The 24776-nt window shown below is 39.1% G+C and overlaps 1 protein-coding gene across 1 annotated transcript in view; it reads right to left on the bottom strand.

Moving 5' to 3' along the window:
* Positions 967–24776, bottom strand: part of ACBD3 (acyl-CoA binding domain containing 3) — a 37680-nt gene continuing 13870 nt past the window's right edge. The window contains exons 2-8 of the mRNA XM_018060225.1: positions 18624–18765; positions 17766–17906; positions 14790–14948; positions 12899–13073; positions 9328–9514; positions 6927–7211; positions 967–3240 (exon numbers count right to left, since the gene is read on the bottom strand). Of these exons, the coding sequence (XP_017915714.1) occupies positions 3029–3240; positions 6927–7211; positions 9328–9514; positions 12899–13073; positions 14790–14948; positions 17766–17906; positions 18624–18765 (1301 nt within the window). The 3' untranslated portion in view covers positions 967–3028. The remainder of the gene's footprint in view (positions 3241–6926; positions 7212–9327; positions 9515–12898; positions 13074–14789; positions 14949–17765; positions 17907–18623; positions 18766–24776) is intronic.

A 24776-nucleotide genomic window follows, 5' to 3' on the forward strand; every position in this document is an offset into this window, starting at 1 on the left:
CCATCCACTTAGTTTTCTGGTACAAAATTAAGTACCCTAATCAATTCACACCTTACAAGTGGCATGTCAACTAACAAAAATAGAGTCAGTGCCTCCATCTTTAATTATAAAACAAATCAGGTAACATAGTAAGCATCTGAAAAGTGTAACCTACTCAAAGGTGTTGAAGTAATGATTAACTTGGTCTTAAAAGACTCTCAGTAAGAAAGCTGAAGAACCCTAGGCAAATGTATGGAGAAGCCAGTCCAATACGGGTTCATAGACGTTTTTACGGTCAAGGCTCTCTGTAGCATGGTTTCCAAGATGTGCTCACATAATCAACAACTCTCTTTAACTGTTCCATGATCTGCCTTCATGGTAGCAACAAACGACACAGGGGGGAAAAAAAAGGTGGTAACCTCAGTGAGCGTCTCCAAATTTCCAAAGCGGAAAAAAAACTTAATGTCCAAGTCTCCTGACATTTCAGTGGGGTCATTTTAAGAACAGCCTGTGGCATTTCACATCACACTGACTGCGGCATGCCTCGCACTGCTGCTTCCCCAGGCGCTGCACCTAAGGAGACTTTAAAGTAGCATGTTCCGTCTTCCAGGAGTATGCTATACCAACAGTTTGACAGGGGAAATACAGTAAGTCATTTAAATTACAAGTCGGTTGTCTTCCCTTCCATCAAGAAATCTAGGGGTTCCCTAGTGGTTCAGATGGTGAGCATTCTGCAGGCAGTGCAGGAGACCTGGGTTCGATCCTGGGATGGGATGCCACCTGCTCCAGAGTTCTTGCCTGGAGAAAACCATGGACAGAGAAGCCTCATGGGTTACAGTCCATGGAGTCACAAAGAGTCGGATACGACTAAGCAACTAACACTTTCACAAGCTACAGGACACTTTCGAAACAAAAGTCTGAAAAACTGTTAACCTATTTTAACAAACTAGGGTAATCCACAGCAGAAACAAAATAATCAGCCAACAATAGTTTGTTATTGTTTACCTTTTTAAAACAGACCATTTAAAACATTTCTTTTCCTTCTACCCAAATGATGAAATACAGAACTGAAGCTTCAAAGAATAACTATATTAATGAAACATCAACAAGTTACAGATAAACATTTTAATTGATTAAATATATTATTTTTAAGATCTTTTGGAAATCGCACTTGTAATATTCTATTCGACAGCCAAAGGCAATAAAAAAAGTTTAAAACCAAAAATGTTCTGACATGAACATGTGACAGGAATTGCTGCTATGTGAAGTAACATACACTGCTCCCAGGAACAATATTTTTAGAGAATAATTCATCTTAACATGTGCAAGGACAAATCTGTAATCAAAGGCTGGAAGAAATATATATTAGTGCCTGCTTTTTAAAAGTTTATTTTACATTTTAAATACAATATTTTCTCATTAAAAAAAAAAAAAAGCCAGGAGGTACCTAACCCCATGGTTTCTATACCATATACACAAGAGCTGATGGACAATGGGACAAACCTTCTGAGTGTAACAAAATGAACACCTATAAACTGGGACTACCGAATTCAAATTAAAAAACACAAATTAAGCACTGCTTAGGAGAAAATAATCCAGTTTCCGAATAACCAAAAGAGAACAGAGTTAGATATGTACAAAACCAGGTATTAAAAAACAACAACAAAAAAATGCAGCACACAAAAAAAACAAACAGCCCCTTATGTAGTGAACTGTGTATACCGCAGCAAGGAAACCCTCCTACAAGAAGTGATTTATGATCAAAAATTTTAAAAGTCTAAGTATTTCAGTAACAACATATAATAACAACATTACGTGTATATTGCCATCTTTGTAATTTTCTATCTATACCATCCTTCTGAAAACAAGAATCTCTAGACTATAGTCAATCACTTACACAAATTTGAGGCAATTAATCCATATTTGTTTCTAGTAAGGAAAACAAAGATGTACCTCCTTCCATCAATGAAGACATAATACAGATTAAAGCTATAAAAAAATTTAAGCATGGCCATATGCATTTCCAATTCTTTCTATTAAGTAATTCCCAACTGGGATCATGTAGGATATGTGCCTAAGTAGTATCAAATCAAAAGAAAATGGACTAACTCTGGCAGTGATTTCCATATTAGTGCAATGTTATTCACCATACACTGAATTATATTTAAATGAGCTTATATATTTTAATTCAGTAGGTGTCAATTTGTTTACAAAATCCCTAACTATATGCTTGTGTAGAAAACAGTTTCAACTTGAGATGCTCAAAAAAAAGCTAAATAAAGGTAAATCAAGACAAAAATGAATTCCTTTTTTTGCTTTGCTACTGGTAGCATACATACCAGATGAGGAGAAAAGGGCCAAGGGTTTGTGGAGGCTTGCTAATTTGCTAAGATGGATGTTTTCAGTGTTCTATGTGTCTTGATACTTCAATTATCAATTAGGTTTGAACATTCTATATTAAGATTATTCAGAAAATAATTATCTGTAACATAGCTCTGAACTAAACAGCAGTACCCAAAGCAAAACAATCTGGGTCACTCAGAATAAGATCAAATTGAGGCAATTTCTTTTCTATTATCATCTGTGACACCTTAAGTTTCAAAAATGGTGACCTTGGATGAAAGTGAGATGTACCTCATGTAGACTATTACAGGACTTCAAATCAGAGGGCACTGTAAAGAACTATGGGCTCTCAGAAAACACAGAGCAGGCAGCAATGGACTAGCCATCAGCCAGGTGGGGTCAATGTTGAGCTGTTTTATTTTGGAGACTTTGAAAGATTTAACACGTAGCTCATGTAACATCAGCATCCACTCGTTACTCTGCTGGTCAGCACCGAAGGGCTGGATGAGTCTGAGGAGTCCCTTTAACCCCAAAGTACTAACGCTCAAGAGTTTCAAGGAAATCCTGATTCCCAGCAAGAGTCCCAACGCATGAGACCAAAATCAACACGGTAAACACTGACTGCAATGCTCCACAAAAGTCAAAGAAATTTCCAAATTAAATGCCATCTTCTGCTCAACCCTAGACTCCAGACTCTGTAACAACTTTATCTAGTATAATAGACTCTGTAGTAGACTGACTTTGACCTCCACAAAGAGTAGGAGTTGTCAAACTTGAGGAGGTAGACTCCTCTCCCTGGATACTGGTGGCTGCCGGCGTACACCTCCTCATGACAGTCCCGCCGGTACACAGGCACAATCTCATCCAGCACGGGCTTGTTGGCATTCTTTTTGGCCTTCTCTTCAGGACTGATGTTCTCTGTGAAAGAAAACAGAGACACGTCAGAGTGAAGAGATTCAGGAAAAACACACGTCTGCCTCAGGCATTTTAAGCTCCATCCTTTCTTTGAGAAATTGCTCATTAGGAATTCTCTCAATCCATTCTACAACTTATGGGCATGTGAATGTGTACTGATTCCTTCTTGTATCTGAGCAGCTGCTATGTACCAAGCACAGCACTTTCTGGGCCCTGGGAGCCCAGTGGCAAGCATCTGGTGGCGGCAGCAGTCAGCAGCCTCCCTCCCTCTGTACTTGAACCACTGTTCCCCTTCCACATCCCCCTCACTGTTCCCCTTCCACATCCACTCAGTTCCTAACTCCTCCCAACAGGTAGGGCATCATTCATCTGAGTAAGACCATGGAAAATGCTGCTGTGACCCTCTTCTTCCCAACAATATGGAAGTCCTCTCTTGTTTTGGGAATGGGGAGAAGGGAGCTTATGAGGACTATTATTTTCTACTGATCTTAAATACAAAGAGAGAGGATGTTATTTTCTTAAATAAAATGAGAAAGACAGAAAAGAGGTAAACATTCAGAGAAAATTCAATCACTTTCACTAGGCCTGTCTAACCCAAGGATGATCCCAGTGGCAAAAAAATAGGCTTTGATTCTAGGTTTGCCCCAGGTTAACAGTTTTTTGAATTGTAATGATATGAGGTTAGGAAAAAAAGACCTGCAGAAACCTGTAGGAATGAGAACTTATGAACCAGCTGAAAGTCTTAGTTTAACATAGTCATATAAACAGCCTCAAGGAAAACTGTTGTTGTTTTTAGTCTCTTTTGAGACCCCATGGACTATAGCCTGCCACACTCCTCTGTCCATAGGATTTCCCAGGCCGGACTACTGGAGTGGGTTGCCATTTTCTCCTCCAGGGGATCTTCCTGACCCAGGGTTGAGCCTGCATCTCCTGTACTGACAGGCAGATTTGTTACTACTGAGCCACCAGGGAAGCCCCTCAAGGAAAACATATCAAGGGAATATTTAGCATAGATTTTTAAAGACTTTCAGGTTTGCAATATGGCAGAATGAATTACAGGCACATGAGTCAATTATATGATGACTGTCAATGGTCACTATTAGGAATTTAAACCAGGAAGGTCTAAGAAACTCTCAGCCGAGAGGAGCTTAAGGAGACTTTTTACTACAATGCGGCATCCTGGATGGGATCCTGGAACATTCAGAAAAACTAAGGAAATCTGAAGAAATATGGACTTTAGTTAATAACATATCAACACTGGTTCATTAGCTAAGATGAATATAGCATGGGACAAGGTAAGATGTTAACAATAGGGAAAAACTGGGTTTCAGAACTCTTTGTACCATCTCTTGCAATATTTCTGTAAATTTAAGGCTATTCTAAAATAAGTTTATTCAACAATAGTAGATGACAAATAGGCCCAATTGTATTTTATCATAGCAATACTACTTAAATTAAATGTCCTTCATTTGCAAATGAGAGATACAAGTCATTCTAAGTACACACTATTGCCCATAAGGATATCCATGAAATAGATTACTGGGCCCATTAATTCAGGATCCAAATTTTGCTCAAAAATCTACAAAATTAAAGGTTATTAGGACAGATGAAAGATGTATCTTTCTTCAATCTAAGCAAAGACTTGGGACCTAGAAACACTCAAGTGGAGAATTATAGCAGAAGGGTGGATTACCCATCATGTTTTCCTCAGAGAAAACAAACTCCTCCATCTTTCAAGACCAAATGAAGAAAACTAAAACAATAAACAAAAAACTGGACTTTGCTTCCATCTTAAACCAAGCTGAAAGGACCCCACATAAAACAAAATACAAAATGTGGATAAGACCTGGCAGCACAGCAGCCTCCATAAGGAGGCACGTGGCAAACAGAACCATTTTGAGTTAAATCTTCACTGCTGTTACTTTTTTTTGGGGGGGGGGACGTGGCTCTGGCATGTGGCTTGTGGGATTCTCAGTTCCCTGGCCTGAACCTGAACCATGGCAGTGAAAGCCCAGACTCCTAACTACTAGGCCACTGAGGAACTCCCCTCACCGTTGTTACGAGTGCAGAGGCTTCAATGGGTCAGTTTTAGTTGCAAATCACGTTACAAGTAATCATGACGGGTAATGCCACTTTCCATTTGAGGCTATCATATATTAGTGCAAAGGTCAAAGATGTCTAGCTTCTCACCTTGAGTGAGGCACTGAACCCTAGCCATTTTGATCAGTGCTCTTCCCAACAGCAATAACACAATGATAATCAGCTGAGGGGTCAGACTACGAAGTATCCTGCTTTAAAAGCTCTCAAGCTTACAAACCAGGAGAAATAGATTACGTCAACCCACTTAATAGAGAATTCTCTTATTATTCACAAAGCTCTTTAAAAATACAGTAATTTGCATATACTAAAAGCTTCCCTTCCCAAGCATGTGCAAATCACCTGATTGTAAGGAGTCCCCGTGTGCATCAGAAAGACTAGTAAAGGGCTTAGTCCTATCCTGATGCTGCTGAGGGGCACCTGAGACAACAGAAGTGGCGCCTGCCCTGCACACTCAGGTCTCTCTGGTTTCTTTTTTCTCCCTACTTTGACATTTTTTTGGTCTGGTTCAGTCAGCAGTATTCACGTGCAATGCTCTCCCTTGCTGGTGGTACTCAGACAAAGACTGCTGAAAACAAAATGCTAAAAGAGAAAGCAGCTCCTAAATGACACTGGCCCATGTGTGTGTGTTGCCAGACACGACCTGAAGGGGCTCAGAGTATCTTGGTGATATAACCGAATCACCAAGATTCAGCTTGTCTATCAAAAGCGGACTGAACTTTTAGCCTCCCTCCATGTACCTTCAACAACTACCTCTTTAAACGTATCCCAGTGTAGTCTCTGTGATTACCTACACTCTTCAATATGCAGTTCATTTATAAGTCACCTGAAAGGTTAGTTACGGTCAAGAACTGAAGGTGCTTTCCCATTCTCCCAGTCAGGGCACTCCTTCCATATTACTCAATCAAGTCAATAAATATTTAAGTACTTATTAGGTGGATACAAAAGCTCTGTGTTCTAACTTTTCTGGATAATAACAAAATTAAGAAGACTACTCTCTCAATCAGTAAGCAATACATTTTACAACCTACTTCCTAGACCAAGATAGTTGTTTTTGGTTACACAAGACATGTGGGATCTTAGTTCCCCAACCAAGTATTCAACCTGTGCCCCTTGCCTTGGAAGCCTGAATCACCAGGGAAGTCCCAACATCAAGACAGCTGAGACGGTCACTGGAAACATTTGATTTTGTCTAGTCAGAGAAAATACATCTTAGAATAACAACCTAAAAAGCTGATATCAGAAATATAAATTCCAGAGTTGGGAGAATTTCTTGCTTGCTCTTTTATAATTTTTCAAAATGACCTTGCATATTTGGCTTTTCAACACACACGGCTGAAAAGTGTAACAGCATTCAGAAAGCAGTAACATAAACTGTCAAACAGACTTCCCTGGCATTCGTAACAATTCAGGCCTCAATCACTCAGGAGGCTAGCTTCTCTCACAATCTTTTCAGCCTAACGTCCCACCACTGAAACGTTTGATCCCTGTCCAGGAAGTTAATCAGGAAGCATGAGGTTGGCTGACATCAGAACTGCTACCATTTCTGCAAATGCACAACCCAGCTACTGAACATGGACCAATGGCTCTACCTTCCTCCTCCTCGTCGTCATCGCTGGACTCACTGACATGCACGCTGACAGCAGTGTTCGGAGAGTCTGTCCATTCAAAATATACCCCAAACCCAATGTCATAATTGTCTGTAGCAAATTCCCAAAAGAGATACGATCCCTCTTCATGGGTGGGTACTCGAACAGTGACTACTTCTCCTCGGCCCACTGTAATCACGGAATCCGCATCCTGCCGAATCTTCTCTTTAAAGTCTTTGATCTGGGGTCGTGTCCACATGGATGGAGCTGCGATTACTGGAAGAGATTCTAAAGGCAACAGGAATTACAAAGGATAAAAAGGATGAGCCTTCACTTGTAGGCAACAATACCTACATAGGACCACCTGCCCAGCCACGTGCAGGTACCAAGTGCAGTCTGGTCTACCTTAGATTGAGGACTTTAAAAGCCTCCCCATGGAATTCTCCCCCCAAATGCCTATATTTAATAACACCACAGGTATTCAGAAGTCAACGTCCCGTTTTAAGTAACAAATGCAAACCATATTCTTAAGAAGGATTTTTTTCCAGTACTCTAACTGCATGTGGGCATGGAAGAATGACCTTGGAAACTTCCTAGCTGGAAACAGGGAAACATTCAAACAGAGAGAGATCTGGACTTGAAATAAATTCATTTTTGGATATGAACAAAGGCTGGGCTTTGACTTCAGACTCTGTCAGAAAAAAAAGTCTTGACCTTGGAGTAAACCAAAGCTCTAAGGGAGGGGTTACTCTAAGGAAACTCAGAGAAAAACTTGGATAGGAATGGAACTGCTGGCAACTGAGGAAAAATGGGTAATGTCTTGTTACTGAGAAATATCTATGTGCACTCAACAGGTTTTCCAGAGTTATTCAGAGCCTTTGACAAAAGATTTATTTGAAAATACTGGCAAACTCTTAATAGGAAAAAAAGGGAAGAGAGGAATTAATCAAGGTATTTCAAGGTCTTTTCTGCAACTATTCTATTACTTGTTTTAAAAAGACAAGGAAACCAACTTTCTTATGAACTATACTACCATCATCTCTGATCAGTCACTGAAATGGTCTCTTATTCCTTCTTACTTGGAAACTGGTACTCTTGATTCAGACCTCTCAGCTTAAGTGTCCCTTCCCCAGGAAAACCTCTGGTAATCTTAACTAGCTTGTATCTCCATATTATGTGCTTTCACACTGTAATGGACTTTTCTCTCCACACAGTACTTACCAAAGCCACAATTTGCATTCTATGTGTGTTATTTTGCTTCACCCCTGTAGCCCAACACCCAGAAAATCTTGAACCAATTGTTGAATGAATGAATGAGCTGCCCGTGAAAAGGTAAGTAGACCTTTGAAAATCTAAATTATCTTACCGGTAACATGGTACTTCTGTCTCAAAAAATATACTGTGAACATATGGTAAAGAGCCTACAAGATGGCACCCAGTGATCCTCACCATAGGTATTCATGTACTTGTAAAGTCACCACTAAAAATTCACCAGGACCAACAGAATACGGCAGCAGTACTGACGTATTCCTTCCAAAGCCAGGGCAGGAAGGACACTGCCACTCTTGCTCTGTTTCCCTCTGCATCATGTTCTCTAGAGGAAGCCAGCCACTGTGTTGAGAACACTCAAGAAGCCCTTTAGAGAGGCTCCATGGGGCAAGGAATTGAGGTCCTCCTGCAAATGGCCAGCATGAACTTGCCAGTCATGTGAGGGAATCACTTTGGAAGCAGTCTCTAGTCCTAGTCAAGCCTTCACATGAGGCTTGACCTCATAAGAGGTCAACACCATAACCTCATAAGAGACCAGAACCACCATCACTCAGTGTGTGTGTGTGTGTGTGTGTGTGTGTGTGTGTGTGTGTGAGTCTCTCGGTCGTGTCTGACTCTGCGACCCCATGGACTGTAGCCTGCCAGGCTCCTCTGTCCATGGGATTCTCCAGGCAAGAATATTGGAGTGGGCTGCCACTTCCTTCTCCAGGGAATCCTCCTGACCCAGGAATCGAACGCCAAGTCTCCTGCATTGTAGACAGATTCTTTACCATTTGAGCTACCAGGGAAGCCCACCACTCAGCTAAGCAGTTCTGCAATCCCTAACCCACAGAAACTGTGAGAGATAATAAATGTTTAATTAGTATTTTAAGCTGCTAAATTTGGGTACAATGTGTTACACAGCAACAAATAACCAGTATATAAAATAAGACAACCCAAAGGACATCTGATTTACTCTTCTAAACTATTCCAAGAGTCACCAGAAGCATCAGTCAGATTAAAAAGAATGAAAAAGCATTCAACTCTCACAAATATGTAACTGCTCTCAAAAGCTAATTAATCTGACTTTCTGATTTTTGCTTTTCATGAGTCTGAATTATAGTATCTGGATGGAAGTGCACATACACAACCATACCTTTTGGTCCATTCTCCAGGGCTTCTTCGGCGGCTTCTGGTTCAATCTCTTTTTCAGTGTTGTCAGTGTGGGTTTTGGCCTGTCCATTAATTGACATCATATCACTTGGTGTAGTTGCATTCACTTTTGATGATGTAGGAGAGGAAGCCCCAGCTACTGATACTTCCTGTGGTTTCTGTAATGCTGCCTGTAAGTCAAGAAAAAGTGAAGACACACTGACCAGGAAGGCTAAAAAAGGGACATTTACCCTGAGATGCATTCTGATCCCATCAGAATTTTTGCCTCATCAAGTAGCTCCAAGAAATTCAATACACTTTATCAGTTTTTATCCTATCTATAACGAATACTAGTATAATAATATTCTGAGGACCACATTCTTGTGTCCTAAAGGTCACTAGAAAAACTAGGAAAAATTAAAGTAGGTAGAAATAATCATCCCAAATAAAATTATTATAGGTAAAAACTGAACATGGAAACATCTGTTCTTAAAACTGATAGATAGAAAAATTATCACAAACTAAAGACTGCTAATCAAGTAAAAAAAAATACTGACCTAAAAATTAAATAGGCTTATAAAATGGAGTTTGAGGTCAAAATAATTTCTTTAAAAAAATGCATCACTTTACATAATTATGATTAAAGTATGTATTTTCATAAATGTAAAATTTAAAAGTCCTTTGAAAAATGGAAAATAAAAACAGCTTAAATCCAAAGGACAACTACTTTAGGACATTCCTCTCATATTAAAATGAACAAATATTAGTATTAACATTATGAGAAATGCCTAAGTATTACATAACTTTTGGGGAAACTTTAAATAAAATTAACTGTAACAAACATATAGAAAAATATACAAATCACAAATGTATGGCTTGCTCAATTTTCGTTAGACGAACATACACATAAAACCAACATCCAGATCAAGACATTATCTGCATCCCAGAACCCTTCCTGGTGCCCCTTTCCAGAAAGTCCTTCAAGGGTAATGATGAAACTAACCTGTAAAATTACAGGTTTGGCTCTGCCTGTCTTCAAACTTTAACAGAAATGAAATTGTATATTATATGCTCTTTTTTGTGTCTGGCTTCTTTTATTCAACATTTGTTTGAGAGGTTTATCTATAAAATCACAAGTATATAACTGTATTTTGTTTGCATTGGTATTGCTATTGTAAAAATAGGAAATTTACCCAATGTATTGTTATGCATATTAGGGCATTTAAGTAACTTTAAACTAAAATATTAAGTTATATAGTAAGTGAGCATATTTTTACAACAGTTTAAAGAAAATAGGGAAAAAAAGCCTGCATAATTTCATGGGTTAGGGATAATGATACATTTTGGCCTATCTGAAAACAGATTTCATTTAATGAAATCATTACATTACTAATCATCTACAAATCAGTTGCTTAAGCAGCAACACCTCTCTCTGCTGCTAGTGCTGGTTAGCAAAACACTTAAGATTTTAAAATACCTTCTTCCAAAGCCTAGATTCTCAGTCATTTCCCCATCAGTTTTCTAAGAGCACCAGCTTCCAGAAAATAGGCACAGAACCAAAACAAGTCAGCACACTCACAACATTTCACTGCATGACAGGAAAGCAAAAAATAAAAAGGAATTTCTGTTGATGATCAATTGGTCAGCTCAAATGGTCCCTCTTCACTTTAGGCTTTTGCTGAAACTCTCTAGCAGAATGAACAACTCTCTACCCTGTGATCCCACTGAATATGATTATACATCTATTATACATAACAGATCACAATTATTTATTTATATGATCTCTCTTCTATACTCCAGGAAGTTTTTAAAAGCACAGAAAGGCACAGGAGCAATAAAACACTTGTGTCACCACACTCCAAATTAAACAAGCGTTCCCATTTTTTGTCATTTTGCTCAGTATTTATATAAAAGCTAATACTTCACGGGGCTGAGGCTCCCTCTGTTCCTTCCCCAGTTCCTCTCATTCTCTCTTGGCAGAGACAGCCAATCAATCTGATAAACTGAGTCTGATCACTGCAATCTAAATTATGGCTTTCCAACTCTATTTCAAAGATTTTTGGTTTTACCCTATTTGACTGACTTTGTTCTCACTAACTGATAGCAACCTGTAAGCAGGACAGTGTGAATGAGCTAGCCTGTTAATAAATTATCTCAATACCCATCAAAGAAGTAGGAAAAGGGAGTGATATACTCAAGTATAAACAGTCTCTGGAGGACAGAAATTCCTCAAAAATACCACTTATTATCTTGTAACTCTGGTTTGACATCCTTTTCCTCTTCTCATGGATTATACAAAATCTGCAGTGCCTCTTAAACTGCTTCACTAATGCTAAAGACTCAGGGAAAAACATACTTTAGGTAAGGATATGAATTTTCAAGAAATTTTAAAGAGTGTGGCAACATAACAAAGATCACTTCACCTAACAAGAAATGTGCGGCAACTAAAACACAACTCTTTTCCTTTTTTTAAATTTTAAGACATTTTATTAAATTTATAGAGAAACACAGTTTGTGTTTTGGTTTTTACTCTGGCCTCGCTGCCAAGGTAGGCGACTTGCGGGAATCTGTTCCCTGACTAGAGATGGAACCCAGGCCGCTAGCAGTGAAAGTGCCGAGTTCTAACCACTGGATCACCAGGGAATCACCTCACAACACTTTTCTTCACTCAGATATTTTGACAAGTAGTACCTGTTTTGTAACTGAAAATTAAATAAGAAAACTTACCTTAAAGTAAAACTTAAAGGTTAACTTTAAGGAGGCATTTTATGCCTCTGCAAGATGTAAAAAAATTAACGTTAATCAGCTATCTTCCCTATGTATCAAATACTTTCACAGAACTATTTTCTTATTTCATTCCTCTGATAGTCCTGTGAGGTTAATAAGACTATGTAACAGGATTTCATATCCCATTCTTGCTGGTTTGGAGAAAAGGCAGAAATATCAGAGCAGTAGGTAACTAGACTGAGATCAAACAAGATAACGGCAAAGCTAGGGCAGAATCCAGGTGGTATGTGACCTCCAGTGCTGTGTCCTTCCCCTCAACCACCTGCTCCTGTGTGGAGGCAAGACTGCGGGGGCAGGAAGCCAAGGAGGACTGCCACTGTGCTGCAGGCAGGCAGCGCAGCTACTGCACACAACAAAAGGGCAAGACAGACCCAACCAAGTTCTGCCTTAGGGACTGCGGGTCCTCCGATTAGAAGCTGGCCAGGACTATGGCAGCAGCTGGCCTGAAAGCTGTCCTTGAACTAACACTGATCACCCAAGTCTCCATGGTTCTGGGACCACATTTAGAGCTATGTCAAACTCACTGGGATAACACTAGGTCCATTCCAAATACACTTATGACAATATAATAGAGGCCACATCATCTGTTGTTTCGAAATTATATACTTTCTTTCATAACTGCCACTGCAATGTTAAAAATCTCTTTTAATAAAGGTCACCTAAAAGTTACTTGATATCTGAGAGGCTAACTAATGCAAAAGTCATCAGCAACTGTTAAAAAAAGAACTTTTGTTTCAGTGAAACTAAAAACCCTTTCTAAGGCTGAATCTGGGTGTTAGCTATCGTACCTGTTGCTGTGCAAGCTGGACTTGATACAGCTGCTGCATATACTGCTGATAGTGTTGCTCCTGCAACTGGCGGATGAGAATCTGCTGCTGTTCGTAGTTCCCTGGATACTGTTGGGCTGCATACTGCTGGAACTGCACGGCAGTCTGGGAGTTTAAAGCTGCCATTATCTGCTGCCTAAAAACATTAAAAAATAGACACTAGTCTGACTACAGGAGATTGATTGTTCATGACCAAATAAAATCTCTTTGTTATTTCATTTTATAACGAATACCTCTTAAAAACGATTAAGGTAGTAATGTATACCAAGCAGCATGTATCCAAGGTCCAGAAAAAGATTTAAGAAAATAAACCTGGCTTTTAATTTTTCACTTAGGTTTTTCAAGGCCAACTTGAGATGGAAAAGGAGAATAATAAGCATATCACTGTCACTGCCATCATCATCATCACCATTTATTGTGCCCTTACAATGTGCCATGCAGTTGTTTCAGGGCACTTCTATGTACTAACCCACCTAGTTCTCACAACTACCCTGTGAGGTGGGGTTTCCACAAAGCAGAAAATGGAAGATTTCAGTGACTTGCCCAAGATGACACTGTGAGTAGACGCCAGAGCCAGGACTCAAGTCTAGGCAGTCTGGCTCCAGCCTACAGATTTTGCTGTAAGAAAAATGGATTGTCATTTATTACAGAGATGAGATATTTAACTGCTGGCCATGGTTTTTCTACATAAATATATATAAAGTAGTAAAAGGCTGAATAATAGCTAAAAGATGGTACAGGTGGCTCTGGCAAGTACAAATAAGGCCAGTGGAAATCTGAGCACCTTGGCATTTAATGTAAAGCAAGTCTTAAACAGGAACACTGAAGACAATATCTGGGTACACTTGGTCTAGAGATACTGATTTCTGTGAACTATTACTATTCCTTTTTTCCCCACATACAGGAACCACGTGCTTAACTCAGTCACGTGATCAACAGCAATGTCCTCTAAGCCATCTGTTAATAGGTAATAACAAAGCTAAATCTCACAAAGTCCTAAACAGAACATGACACTGGGTCCAACTAGGGTACCCCTCTCCCCAAAACAGAGTAGTATTCATAGCTTCTCTCCAAGGTAGACACAGACCCTGAGTCAGTTTGAAGCTTTTCTAAGGAAGTATTCACAAACAATGGGGAGAAAACAAAGGACTCGCATGTTGTCTGGTTTAATCTACATGTTATGCCACCTCTAGAACCACAGGCCTTCTCTTTGTTTTATGGCCATTAATCCCTTCCTCCTCATTCCCACAGCTCCCTCTTGAACTAACCCCTTCTGAGACAGTGGCTCTCACAGCCCTTACTGAATAAGAAATGGGTTCAGCCCCCAGGTCCTGTTCTAGGGGACTAGGAATAGACATCTGACATAGGCTGAACCAAGAGATCCTCTGGCCTGGGAATTTTTAACCGGGTTTCTGTACTCTAGCCAGTCTCTGTCAGATGCATGAAAAGAAAGACCACGTAAATCCAGGCTGAGACAGCCTTGCGTGTGGCAAAGCACAGAGACAATTCGTAGAGAAGAGGAAGAACGCATCAGAGACACAGCCGAGAGAAGCAAGGACAGGAGATCATTATGGACCCAGAGACAGACAGCAAGCAAACCACCTCAGCTCCTCTTCTAGTGTCTGGGTTCTGGGAGCAAATCCCACATCTTTCTTCTTTTCGCAACCAAATGATGCTTAAGATGAGGCTCTCACCTTGGTAACATATCACTGGTACAAATGGCAATACCTAATGCTGATCTACCTCCCAGTCGAACAAAACAGAGAAATATTCCAAGGCACACAAGGTGAACCGTCAACGCAACAGTGTGGTGGCCCATCTGGCATTTTTAGACGATACCCGACAAGCGTACTTTTGCTGCTCCAGCCGGAGTCTCTCTTCTTCCAGCCGCCTCCTCTCCTCTTCCTCCCGTCTGAGCCTTTCTTCTTCTTCTCTCCTACGTTTCTCTTCCTCCTTTTGCAGACGTTCCCGTTCTTCCTCTTCACGCCGCCTTCGCTCCTCCTCCTCCTTCCTAAGTAAAGGACAGAGAGAATGAACCCTAAACAAAGAATCCTATTTAAAAATAATTTAAGACTCTTTCCCAGTGAAGACTAACCCAGGTTTCTTGGGAGAAACGTGATAGTTTTATCACAATTTGAAACGAACATTTCCAAGAGGAGAAATTAATCATACGGAATCAATCTCTAACTATACAGATCACAACAAGAACGAGACTGCTACACGGCAGCAGAAAAAGGAGTCTATCGGTAAGGTACCACTTAAACCATTACAGTATCTCGAAGGCTCCTGTCTAAGATATGCGCACAGCATCACAAGCTTTTCCCTCACACTACCTGCTGTCGTTGCAAATAAATGTATGTGATAAATGTAGCATATATCTGCCTTACTCATTGAAGTACATGCTACATAAGAGCAGAGACTGCCTGTCTCACACAACTGTAGTCTCAGGGTTTATATGTTCATGTATAATTTCTGAAATTAAAAAAAAAATTAAAGTTTTAAATTAAAAAAAAAAAAGGAACAGTTGGACATCTGGGTACAGCTAGATTTTTACCCAGCTCTCGCCCACTCCTGCAACCCCTTTCTCAAGAGAGACAAGATGCACTAGGAATGAAAGCCACACAGGTCTCAGAGTGAGGAGGACGACAGGGAGGCTGAAGACATGACGAAAGAGCAGACTCCCGAGGTTCTCAGACAAGACACCGTTTCATGGTCCTGCCATGAGAAGTGTCTGGGTTGCCCCACTTACCTCCCCAAACTCCTGTAAGTGATTAACACACCTGAGTCACAACCAACCAAGACTCAAAATATAGCAGTAACATGACCTAATTTCAACATGTGACAGTACACAGGGCAAGATGTTCCAAAAGCCAAAGCGTAAGCTTCAGGATAGAGGAAGTCTTGTCTTAAATGCTTTAAAAGAATTCGACATGGACCTCATCTCATGACAAGAGTATATTTTTAAAAGGAAAAACACAGTTTTATATGTTTAGTAGTAACTTAAATATTCAATTTATCATTACAAAAGAACTTAAAAAGCAATGGATACTCCTTTCAAAGACACAGCTACACCTCAATGATCCAAAATCACTACACAATGGATTGCAGCACATAGATCAAGTCTCCAGTAAAGGAATCTCCTTCCATTCTAATAAGAAAACGTTTTTGGATAACAACTATATTCCTTTGGATAAATATTTTCTGGAAATATATTAGGATATGTTCTATCCTTTTAAAGACAAACTATACCCAGTGCTCTGTCTATTGAAAACTCAGGAGTTATAACTCCAAACATAAATACAGTACATGTTATAATACAAGGATAGTTTACTTTCACATTAAATGACCCCTGACTGCCATGTTTTTATAATTCTTACAATTATTTTTCATGGTTTCTGTCTTTTCCTTCACTGTCAGGCTATTTCCCCTTCTAATATGTTATTTCCAGGATTAGGGGGGAAATCAGGGAACCGACTGTTTCTAAAGTAAGTAAAACATAATTCGAGGGAAAATCAGCTTTACAGAATTTTTCTTTAAAGTAACTTAGTTTATCTAACCATTCTGTCACTATAGATGCTAACTGGTAGCATTTTTTGTTTTTTGCTGTTGTTATCCATAGAATTACAAGGAACATTCTCGAAAATGAAGTGAAACTGTTAGTGGCTCAGCTGTGTCTGACTCTCTGCAATCCCGTGGACTGTAGTCCGCCAGGCTCCTCTGACCATGGGATTTTCCAGGCAAGACTACCGGAGGGGATTGTCATTTCCTTCTTCAGGGGACTCTTCCCAACCCAGGGATCGAACCCAAGTTTCCTGCACTGCAGGCAGAGTCTTCACCGTCTGAGCCACCAGGGAAGCCCTTGAAGGTAAGTCTCTGCAAACATATTCTGGTATTTCTGTAGAATGGGTTTAAGTGGGATTGCCGGGTAGCATTTGAACTTTTAATAAATTCTACAAATTGTCTCCTAAAAAGTTTGTAATTATTTTTAAATATACTCACTACAAACAACAGTATGTGAAAATGTTCATTTCAGGATGTTCTCACAGTGACTGCTATAAAATGGCACCTCATTTTTTCCTTTTAATCACGAATTTCTGGAACAACGTATTCGTCATTTTATTCTATGACTTTCTGCCATTTTCCAGGAAACTTCATAATTTCACCTTTTCAAAATTCTTTTTGAGCAAAGAACTGTTTCAGATGCCTTTATAACATTATTTTCATTACCTAGAAATTTCAGATTGTTCTTGGAAATATAATCTCTAGATAAATAAAGTGGTAACTATAATTCTGCTAAATTCACAATAATGACAGAAAATCCCATAAGCATAAACAGTGCATTCAATAGCACCCCCTGTAACCTCTGGAAGTAATTAATGAGCTACCTGGAAGCCACAGCCAATATGTAATGCCTACATAAGGCATACCATGTAGCATAGCTGATAACCATGATATAGAGTATGAATATTCTAGAAAAAAAAAAGAGAGGCAGCAGCGAAGGGTGTGTGAGACCAGAGGGTAAGGAGGAGGGGTGGCTGAGCTTACTGCGTTTGCTCAGAAATTTACAAAAGGAATGCTGCCGTGATGAATGGGTGGTTCCTTTTAAAGGTATAGCCAGACGGAAGCAGTAAACCCTCTCCCTTCAAAACTCATAATAAAAGCACCTGCTCACATCAGAAAGTTTTGAGCAACTGCCATAGGAAGTAGGGATCCAGTGGAAGTTAAGACAGCTGCCTGAGAACAGACACTCCATAAAGCAGAAGCATCAGGATACTACGCAGTAGACAGGCTGCACAAGGATCTAGTATTCTGTGCTCTCAAACTTCACCTTTTTTTTTCTTGCTCTTCCTTCTCTATTTTGTGGGATGCAACATATGTGGAAAAGAGATGGCAACACCTATTCAGGAGCTTGACGAACTCTACCATGGCATCCTCTTTAGACATGTTTCCCAGGGCTGCCCATTCTCTCCTGTAAAGAACAATAAGAAAGTTACTTGCTACTCCTAAAAGAGTAAAACTTTGATTTCATTTAAACCTAAATATAAACAAGTCTCAATTATAACTAAAATGAAGAATGACTTGACTATACAGATTCAAAACTTCAACATGCATGGACTGCTTTACTAAACTAAATAGCCTACATACAAACCAAACTTACACCATAATTTAACTGCACTGCTGATAATTTCCATACTAGTAAAAGGGTATCAGAGTTCTACTTTTCTTATAGTTTAGCCTTAATTGAATAAAATGCTTAATATATTCTTTCCTGTCACAACTCTGTACGTGTCCCAACAAAAGAATCAACTAGTATACTGCAAATTGCTGTTGTAATATTATTTTGGAAGAATCAAATGAAGCTGTCTTATTTCATAATCAATGAGTAAACATCTTTCACGATATTTAGCCATAAACATCTCCAAACCAAAAACAGATAAACATCTGACGACTCCAGAAGCTGCAAGCAAAAATGTTTGCTTAGCTCTTACTCTAAAGCTAATGAGCCAGCTATTTACATCTGAACCGATTTACTCTGTACCCTTCTCACCACTCCAATATTCTTGGTTGGAGAATTCCATGGACAGAGGAGCTTGGCAGGCTATAGGATCATAAAGAGTCAGACACAACTGAAGCAACTTAGCATGCACTCACTCATTAAATACATTACACAATAAAACACTGTTACCTCCTGTCATTCCCCAACACATCAAAGAATCCAACCTCAGGACAAGTGTCTGGATTATACGGGCCCATAAGAACCTGCTTATGCAGTGCCACAAGTTTCAGTTTTTCTTCGTAAGTTGGATGAAATGCTTTGCCATCTTTTTCTATAACAAAAATAAACACAAAAACAATTAGCACTGACAAAATACAACATTTTCAACACTGTATGTTGAAATTCTGGTATAATGTATATCACAAATTGCCTGTGAAATTTATATTGCCTATAAAAACCACTGTAGGAATATTTTTATTTCAACTACTAAATTTTAATAATTATAGCCAAGATAAAAAAAAACTTCAGGCTGAGTTAATTTTTTAAAATAAAGTTAAATACTAATATTTATGTTAAAATTACTACAAAGAGTAAATCAATCAAAAAAAAAAACCTACTAAAGAGAAACCAATGTCAAGCAACAGTAAGGCACACACACACTAGTGTACCACTTAATATCTTTTTCAAATATTAAAAATGTTCAGCAATCGTTTTTTAAAATAAGTTCAAAAATTTTTATATTGAGCATTTTAAATAAGAGATATATGCATAGGAGAGTACATATAATTTGAAAGGCTATATTCAAAATGTATCCATCCCACTGAAACAGTACGATGCGGTGGAAAGGACTTTGGAATCAGACATCCTAGATTTAGATCTTATCTCAGACACTTCCTAGCTATAGGACCATTTAAACTCTTAAGTCTGTTTATCAATAAAGAGTCTTTTCTACTTCAGAGGTAACAGGACTGTATTAATGGTAATAACTGTTGGGTCTTTCCTCTGCTCTGGCAGGTTGCCAATGGGCAATTACAGTGAAGCCAGTATGACCCACAGAGACTTCACCACCACTAGCAACACTTAAAAGTATCATGAAACTGGGTGCTGACAAAATAGGGAATCCTACTTCTTTGATAAATGCAAGTGTTAGTTACTGGTTGGTTCTAATGATAAGAGACTACCAAATTTTAAAACAAAAAAGGTTAAAAGTAGCGTCTATTGCCTACAAATTTTATCCATGTACAGAGCAATCACCAAAAGAAAATTACTCATGATAAGAGAAGAAGATGGTTTACACAACAGTTCATATCCTGTTCAAGGAATCTTAGGGGAAAAAAAAATACAAGCTGTCAATAAGCATCCCAAAACATCCAATTTCACTAGTCAAGGAAATGGAAACCGAAACCATTAGATACTAAGGATGCTGTCTACCATCAGATAGGTCAAAAAAGTTAGGTCATCAAGAGTTGGTAAGAACAGGACAAACAGGTACCCATTCTCAATACACTAATGTTCAAAGTATAAATTGTTAGTTATCTTAGAGGGAAATCAGGCAATATATTCCAAAATTGTAAATATAGATGTCCTGCTGCTGCTGCTGCTGCTAAGTCGCTTCAGTCGTGTCCGACTCTGTGCGACCCCATAGACAGCAGCCCACCAGGCTCCTCTGTCTATGGGATTCTCCAGGCAAGAATACTGGAGTGGGTTGCTATTTCCTTCTCCGATGCATGAAAGTGAAAAGTGAAAGTGAAGTCGCTCAGTCGTGCCTGGCTCTTAGCGACCCCATGGACTGCAGCCCACCAGGCTCCTCTGTCCATGGGATTTTCCAGGCAAGAGTACGGGAGTGGGGTGCCATTATGGTCCAGTAATTCCAATTCTCATCATCTACTCTTGATAAGCATTCCCAAACACACAGGAGGTGGACACAGGAATATTTTCATTGCAGCACTCTTTTCTTATTACTGTAAACAACTTAAAAGTTCATCAATAAGGAAACAGCTAAATAATGTGGCACAGTCAGTCTAAGGAATAAATGAAGTAAGTAAAGGAAATATCTAGAGTGGGAAATGGCAACCCACTCCAGTATTCTTGCCTAGAGAACCCCAGGATAGAGGAGTCTGGTGGGCTAGAGCCCGGGGGGCCACAGAGTCAGACAGTTGAGTGATTAAGCACAAAGAAATACAGTTAAATGAAAAAAGCAAGCTGCAGAAAACTATATACAATCATACAGCACAAAATATAGTATCTTCAATTCTAAGTACTCCCCCAACCTACACTTTAACATCTCTAAAATCAGATTAGTTTTTACATCTATTATATTTTATAGTTTTAACTGGCAGTTTTTCTTTCTTTACAGTACGTAATACTAAGTCTTAGAATTGATGAAATCCAGCCTGTAGCACACCCACATATATATTATATGGGTACCTTTACATGCATGTAAATGCAAAGAAAAAGATCTAGATGGAGTCACACTAAAAAGATGAGAATGAGAAAGCGGGAAAGGGCTAAGATGAGGAGTAGTGATCAGAGGTCTTAAAACTAAGAATATTTTAATCTTTCAAAGGAAAATATTTGGAAGAACAAACCAAACTGTTAAAGAGAGTGGGGACTGAAAAGAATTATATCTATGTACTTCTATATAATTATATATACATATACTTCAATCTGAATTTTTTTCAATAAGAACTCAACACTTGAAAAAAGACAAAACTGTGGCACTGACTTTATTTATATTTAATAAAAATTGTAACAACTCAGAAACCTGTGGACCTGCCATCTGTCTTTGTTACTGAGCAAACAGTATCACTAAACAATTAGTACCAAGTAGGAACTTCCTCTAAAGCTTTTAGAACAGGATTATGCATAGGTCTATATATACCAACTAAAAGGCAGTTCCCATTTTAAAATTTAACTCTTAGAAGTCTGTTTCAATTATGAACACTGTAAGACCTTTTGTATATTCATTCATTCAACTTAGTAAATATTTATTGAGCCCTTGTGTGCAAATCATAGGAAACGGAAATAGATGGGGAAACGGTGGAAACAATGTCAGATTTTATTTTTGGGGGCTCCAAAATCACTGCAGATGGTGATTGCAGCCATGAAATTAAAAGATGTTTACTCCTTGGAAGGAAAGTTATGACCAACCTAGATAGCATATTCAAAAGCAGAGACATTACTTTGCCAACAAAGGTCCGTCTAGTCAAGGCTATGGTTTTTCCAGTGATCATGTATGGATGTGAAAGTTGGACTGTGAAGAAAGCTGAGTGCCAAAGAATTGATGCTTTTGAACTGTGATGTTGGAGAAGACTCTTGAGAGTCCCTTGGACTGCAAGGAGATCCAACCAGTCCATTCTGAAGGAGATCAGCCCTGGGATTTCTTTGGAAGGAATGATGCTAAAGCTGAAACTCCAATACTCTGGCCACCTCATGCAAAGAGTTGACTCACTGGAGAAGACCCTGATGCTGGGAGGGATTGGGGCAGGAGAAGGGGACGACAGAGGATGAGATGGCAGGATGGCATCACTGACTCGATGGACGTGAGTTTGAGGGAACTCTGGAGTTGGTATGGACAGGGAGGCCTGGCGTGCTGTGATTCATGGGGTCGCAATGAGTCGGACATGACTGAGCAACTGAACTGACTGAGACACCAGGATTCATCACCCTCTTGGAGTTTACAAACCACTGAGCTCAATTAAAAATGTGTAACTTGGCAATCCAGTATATAATTGTGTCTAGGTGTGTATTTTAGGTATAAATACACCACAAACAAATTATTAAAAATTCAGAAAACGAAGATCATGGCACCTGGTCCCAGCACTTCATGGGAAATAGATGGGGAAAGAGTGGAAACAGTATCAGACTTTATTTTGGGGGGCTCTAAAATCACTGCAGATGGTGATTGCAGCCAAGAAATTAAAAGACGCTCACTCCTTGGAAGGAAAGTTATGACCAACCTACATAGCATATTGAAAAGCAGAGATATTACTTTGCCAACAAAGGTCCGTCTAGTCAAGGCTATGGTTTTTCCTGTGGTCATGTATGGATGTGAGAGTTGGACTGTGAAGAAAGCTGAGCGCCAAAGAATTGATGCTTTTGAACTATGGTACTGGAGAAGACTCTTGAGAGTCCCTTGGACTGCAGAGATCCAACCAGTCCATTCTAAAGGAGATTAGCCCTGGGTGTTCTTTGGAAGGAATGATGTTGAAGCTGAAACTCCAATACTTTGGCCACCTCATGCGAAGAGTTGACTCATTGGAAAAGACTCTGATGCTGGGAGGGATTGGGGCAGGAGGAGAAGGGGACGACAGAGGATGAGATGGTTGGATGGCATCACTGACTCAATGGACTTGAGTTTGAGTGATCTCTGGAGTTGGTGATGGACAGGGAGGCCTGGCGTGCTGTGATTCATGGGGTCACAAAGAGTCGGACACGACTGAGCTACTGAACTCAACTGAACTGATACTGAGATAAAGGAACAATTATTTTAGAGTTTAGGAAAAAATATGTCAAAAAGGTAATAACATGACTTGTTCCAACTGTTTAAGTTGGACCAGTAGTTACATTTAATTTCAATGTAATATATAACAAAAATAGAGCAAAATAGATGAGTTTAGAAAACCAAAATACATCTTTACATTGTCTCTCATGTAAAAACCAACAAGCCTAATGAATTCTTTTCTAAATACTGCCTTGAAAAATTATCTTAAAAACGGTGTTACACCTGTTAACTGCTGAGTTATTTAAAATTTAATTATTCAACAATAACACAATACTTAAATTACAGTAATCTGCTGATTATACAGCTATTTAAAATGACAAAATAAGGGCTATATATCATTTCAGAGAATACTTATAATGTATTAATGAAAACAAGCAGAATAAAAACAGATATTAAAAAATAATTTTATGTTTACAACTATGTAAAAATGGGTGATTATACATATACATCTTTCTTTTTAACAAAATTAGCCTGCCAGAACTCTGTATTCTAAGATAATAGTGTTAAAAAATGTGAAATAGTGGCAACTTTTTACCAAAAAGCCTTTTTCAATTTTCAAGATGTTCATAAGCTTCTTTTAGCATCTACCTTAACTTTGTACATATTAGTCACCAAAAGTTTTCTTATGGTAATTACGTCTCAGAGACAACTTTCTTCTCACATTCCCCAAAGTGATGATTTGAAAAACAGCTCCAACCTTGATCTTAGCTTATGAGATGAAAGGTAAACCAAACAGGTGCCAACTTAACTGTTCATGTTATCTTGAGCCTTATAAAAGAAAAATATGCTGCTGGTGATTTGAGATAAAGAAAAAGAAGATACAGTAAGCCTGAGAAACAGTAAGGGTAGACAGCATACCCTCAAGGGTAGACTCTCTGCTTTGTTCCATCAGGACCCCTGGGATTTTGTTTCTCCTCAAAAAAAAAAAAAAACCTAAATTCTATTAAAGTGGTTGCTTTGACCCCTTCAATAAAGATAAAGATAAAAATCAATAAAGATAACATCAAATGGGAACTTTATTCACTGGAAGACCACTTTTCTTATCAGTCATGTAATATAGCAATTTTCAAATACAAACACACACGAATTCTTATTTGCTTCAGGGAGATGATTTGAAGCTAACAGGTAAGACTAGTAGGTACGAAAAAAATATTTTAGGGCTTCCCTGGTGGCTCAGTGGTAAAGAATTTGCCCGCCAATGCAGGAGACATGGGTTCAACCCCTGATCTGGGAAGATCCCAAACGCTGCAAAGCAACTAAGTGAATGTGCCTCCCTATTAAGAGCCCATGCTCTACAGCCCAGCAGCCTCAGCTCCCGAAGCCCTGTGCCCTAGGCCTCCTTGTGCCCTAGGGCCCCTGCTCTGCAACAACAGCAGCCACTGCGACAAGAAGCTCGAGCACAGCAACTGGAGAGTGGCTCTCACTCTCTGTCAACAGAGAAAAGCAACGCAGACCCAGCATAGGCAAAAATAAAACCAAAATTAAAAGCACATATTTTTTAAAAAGATTACTACTCTAAAGTTACTTTAAAGGAGGGAGGGTCGATTTCTTACCAGGTGATAAATCTGCTCCTTTACTTCAAATATTAGGCAGTGCAAACCAGAATTAGCAGACCACAGGAGAGGGTGAGTCAACAAGGAAACTGTACCCATTTTTCAGCAGGGTGTTAGTCTAACCGTGACCCTAAAAGATGACTCAACAGAGGGAGGGGGGTTTCAGGATATTTAGATGTCATTTTAATATCTGCCCTTTATATGCCAGACAGGATTAAGAATATACTGCCAATCCATAAAGGATTTTTCAAAAGAGAATATGTTTTTAAGTGTAAGTTCTGGTCA

This window comes from Capra hircus, chromosome 16 (genome assembly GCF_001704415.2).
Source record: "Capra hircus breed San Clemente chromosome 16, ASM170441v1, whole genome shotgun sequence".
In the NCBI taxonomy this organism is placed as follows: domain Eukaryota; kingdom Metazoa; phylum Chordata; class Mammalia; order Artiodactyla; family Bovidae; genus Capra; species Capra hircus.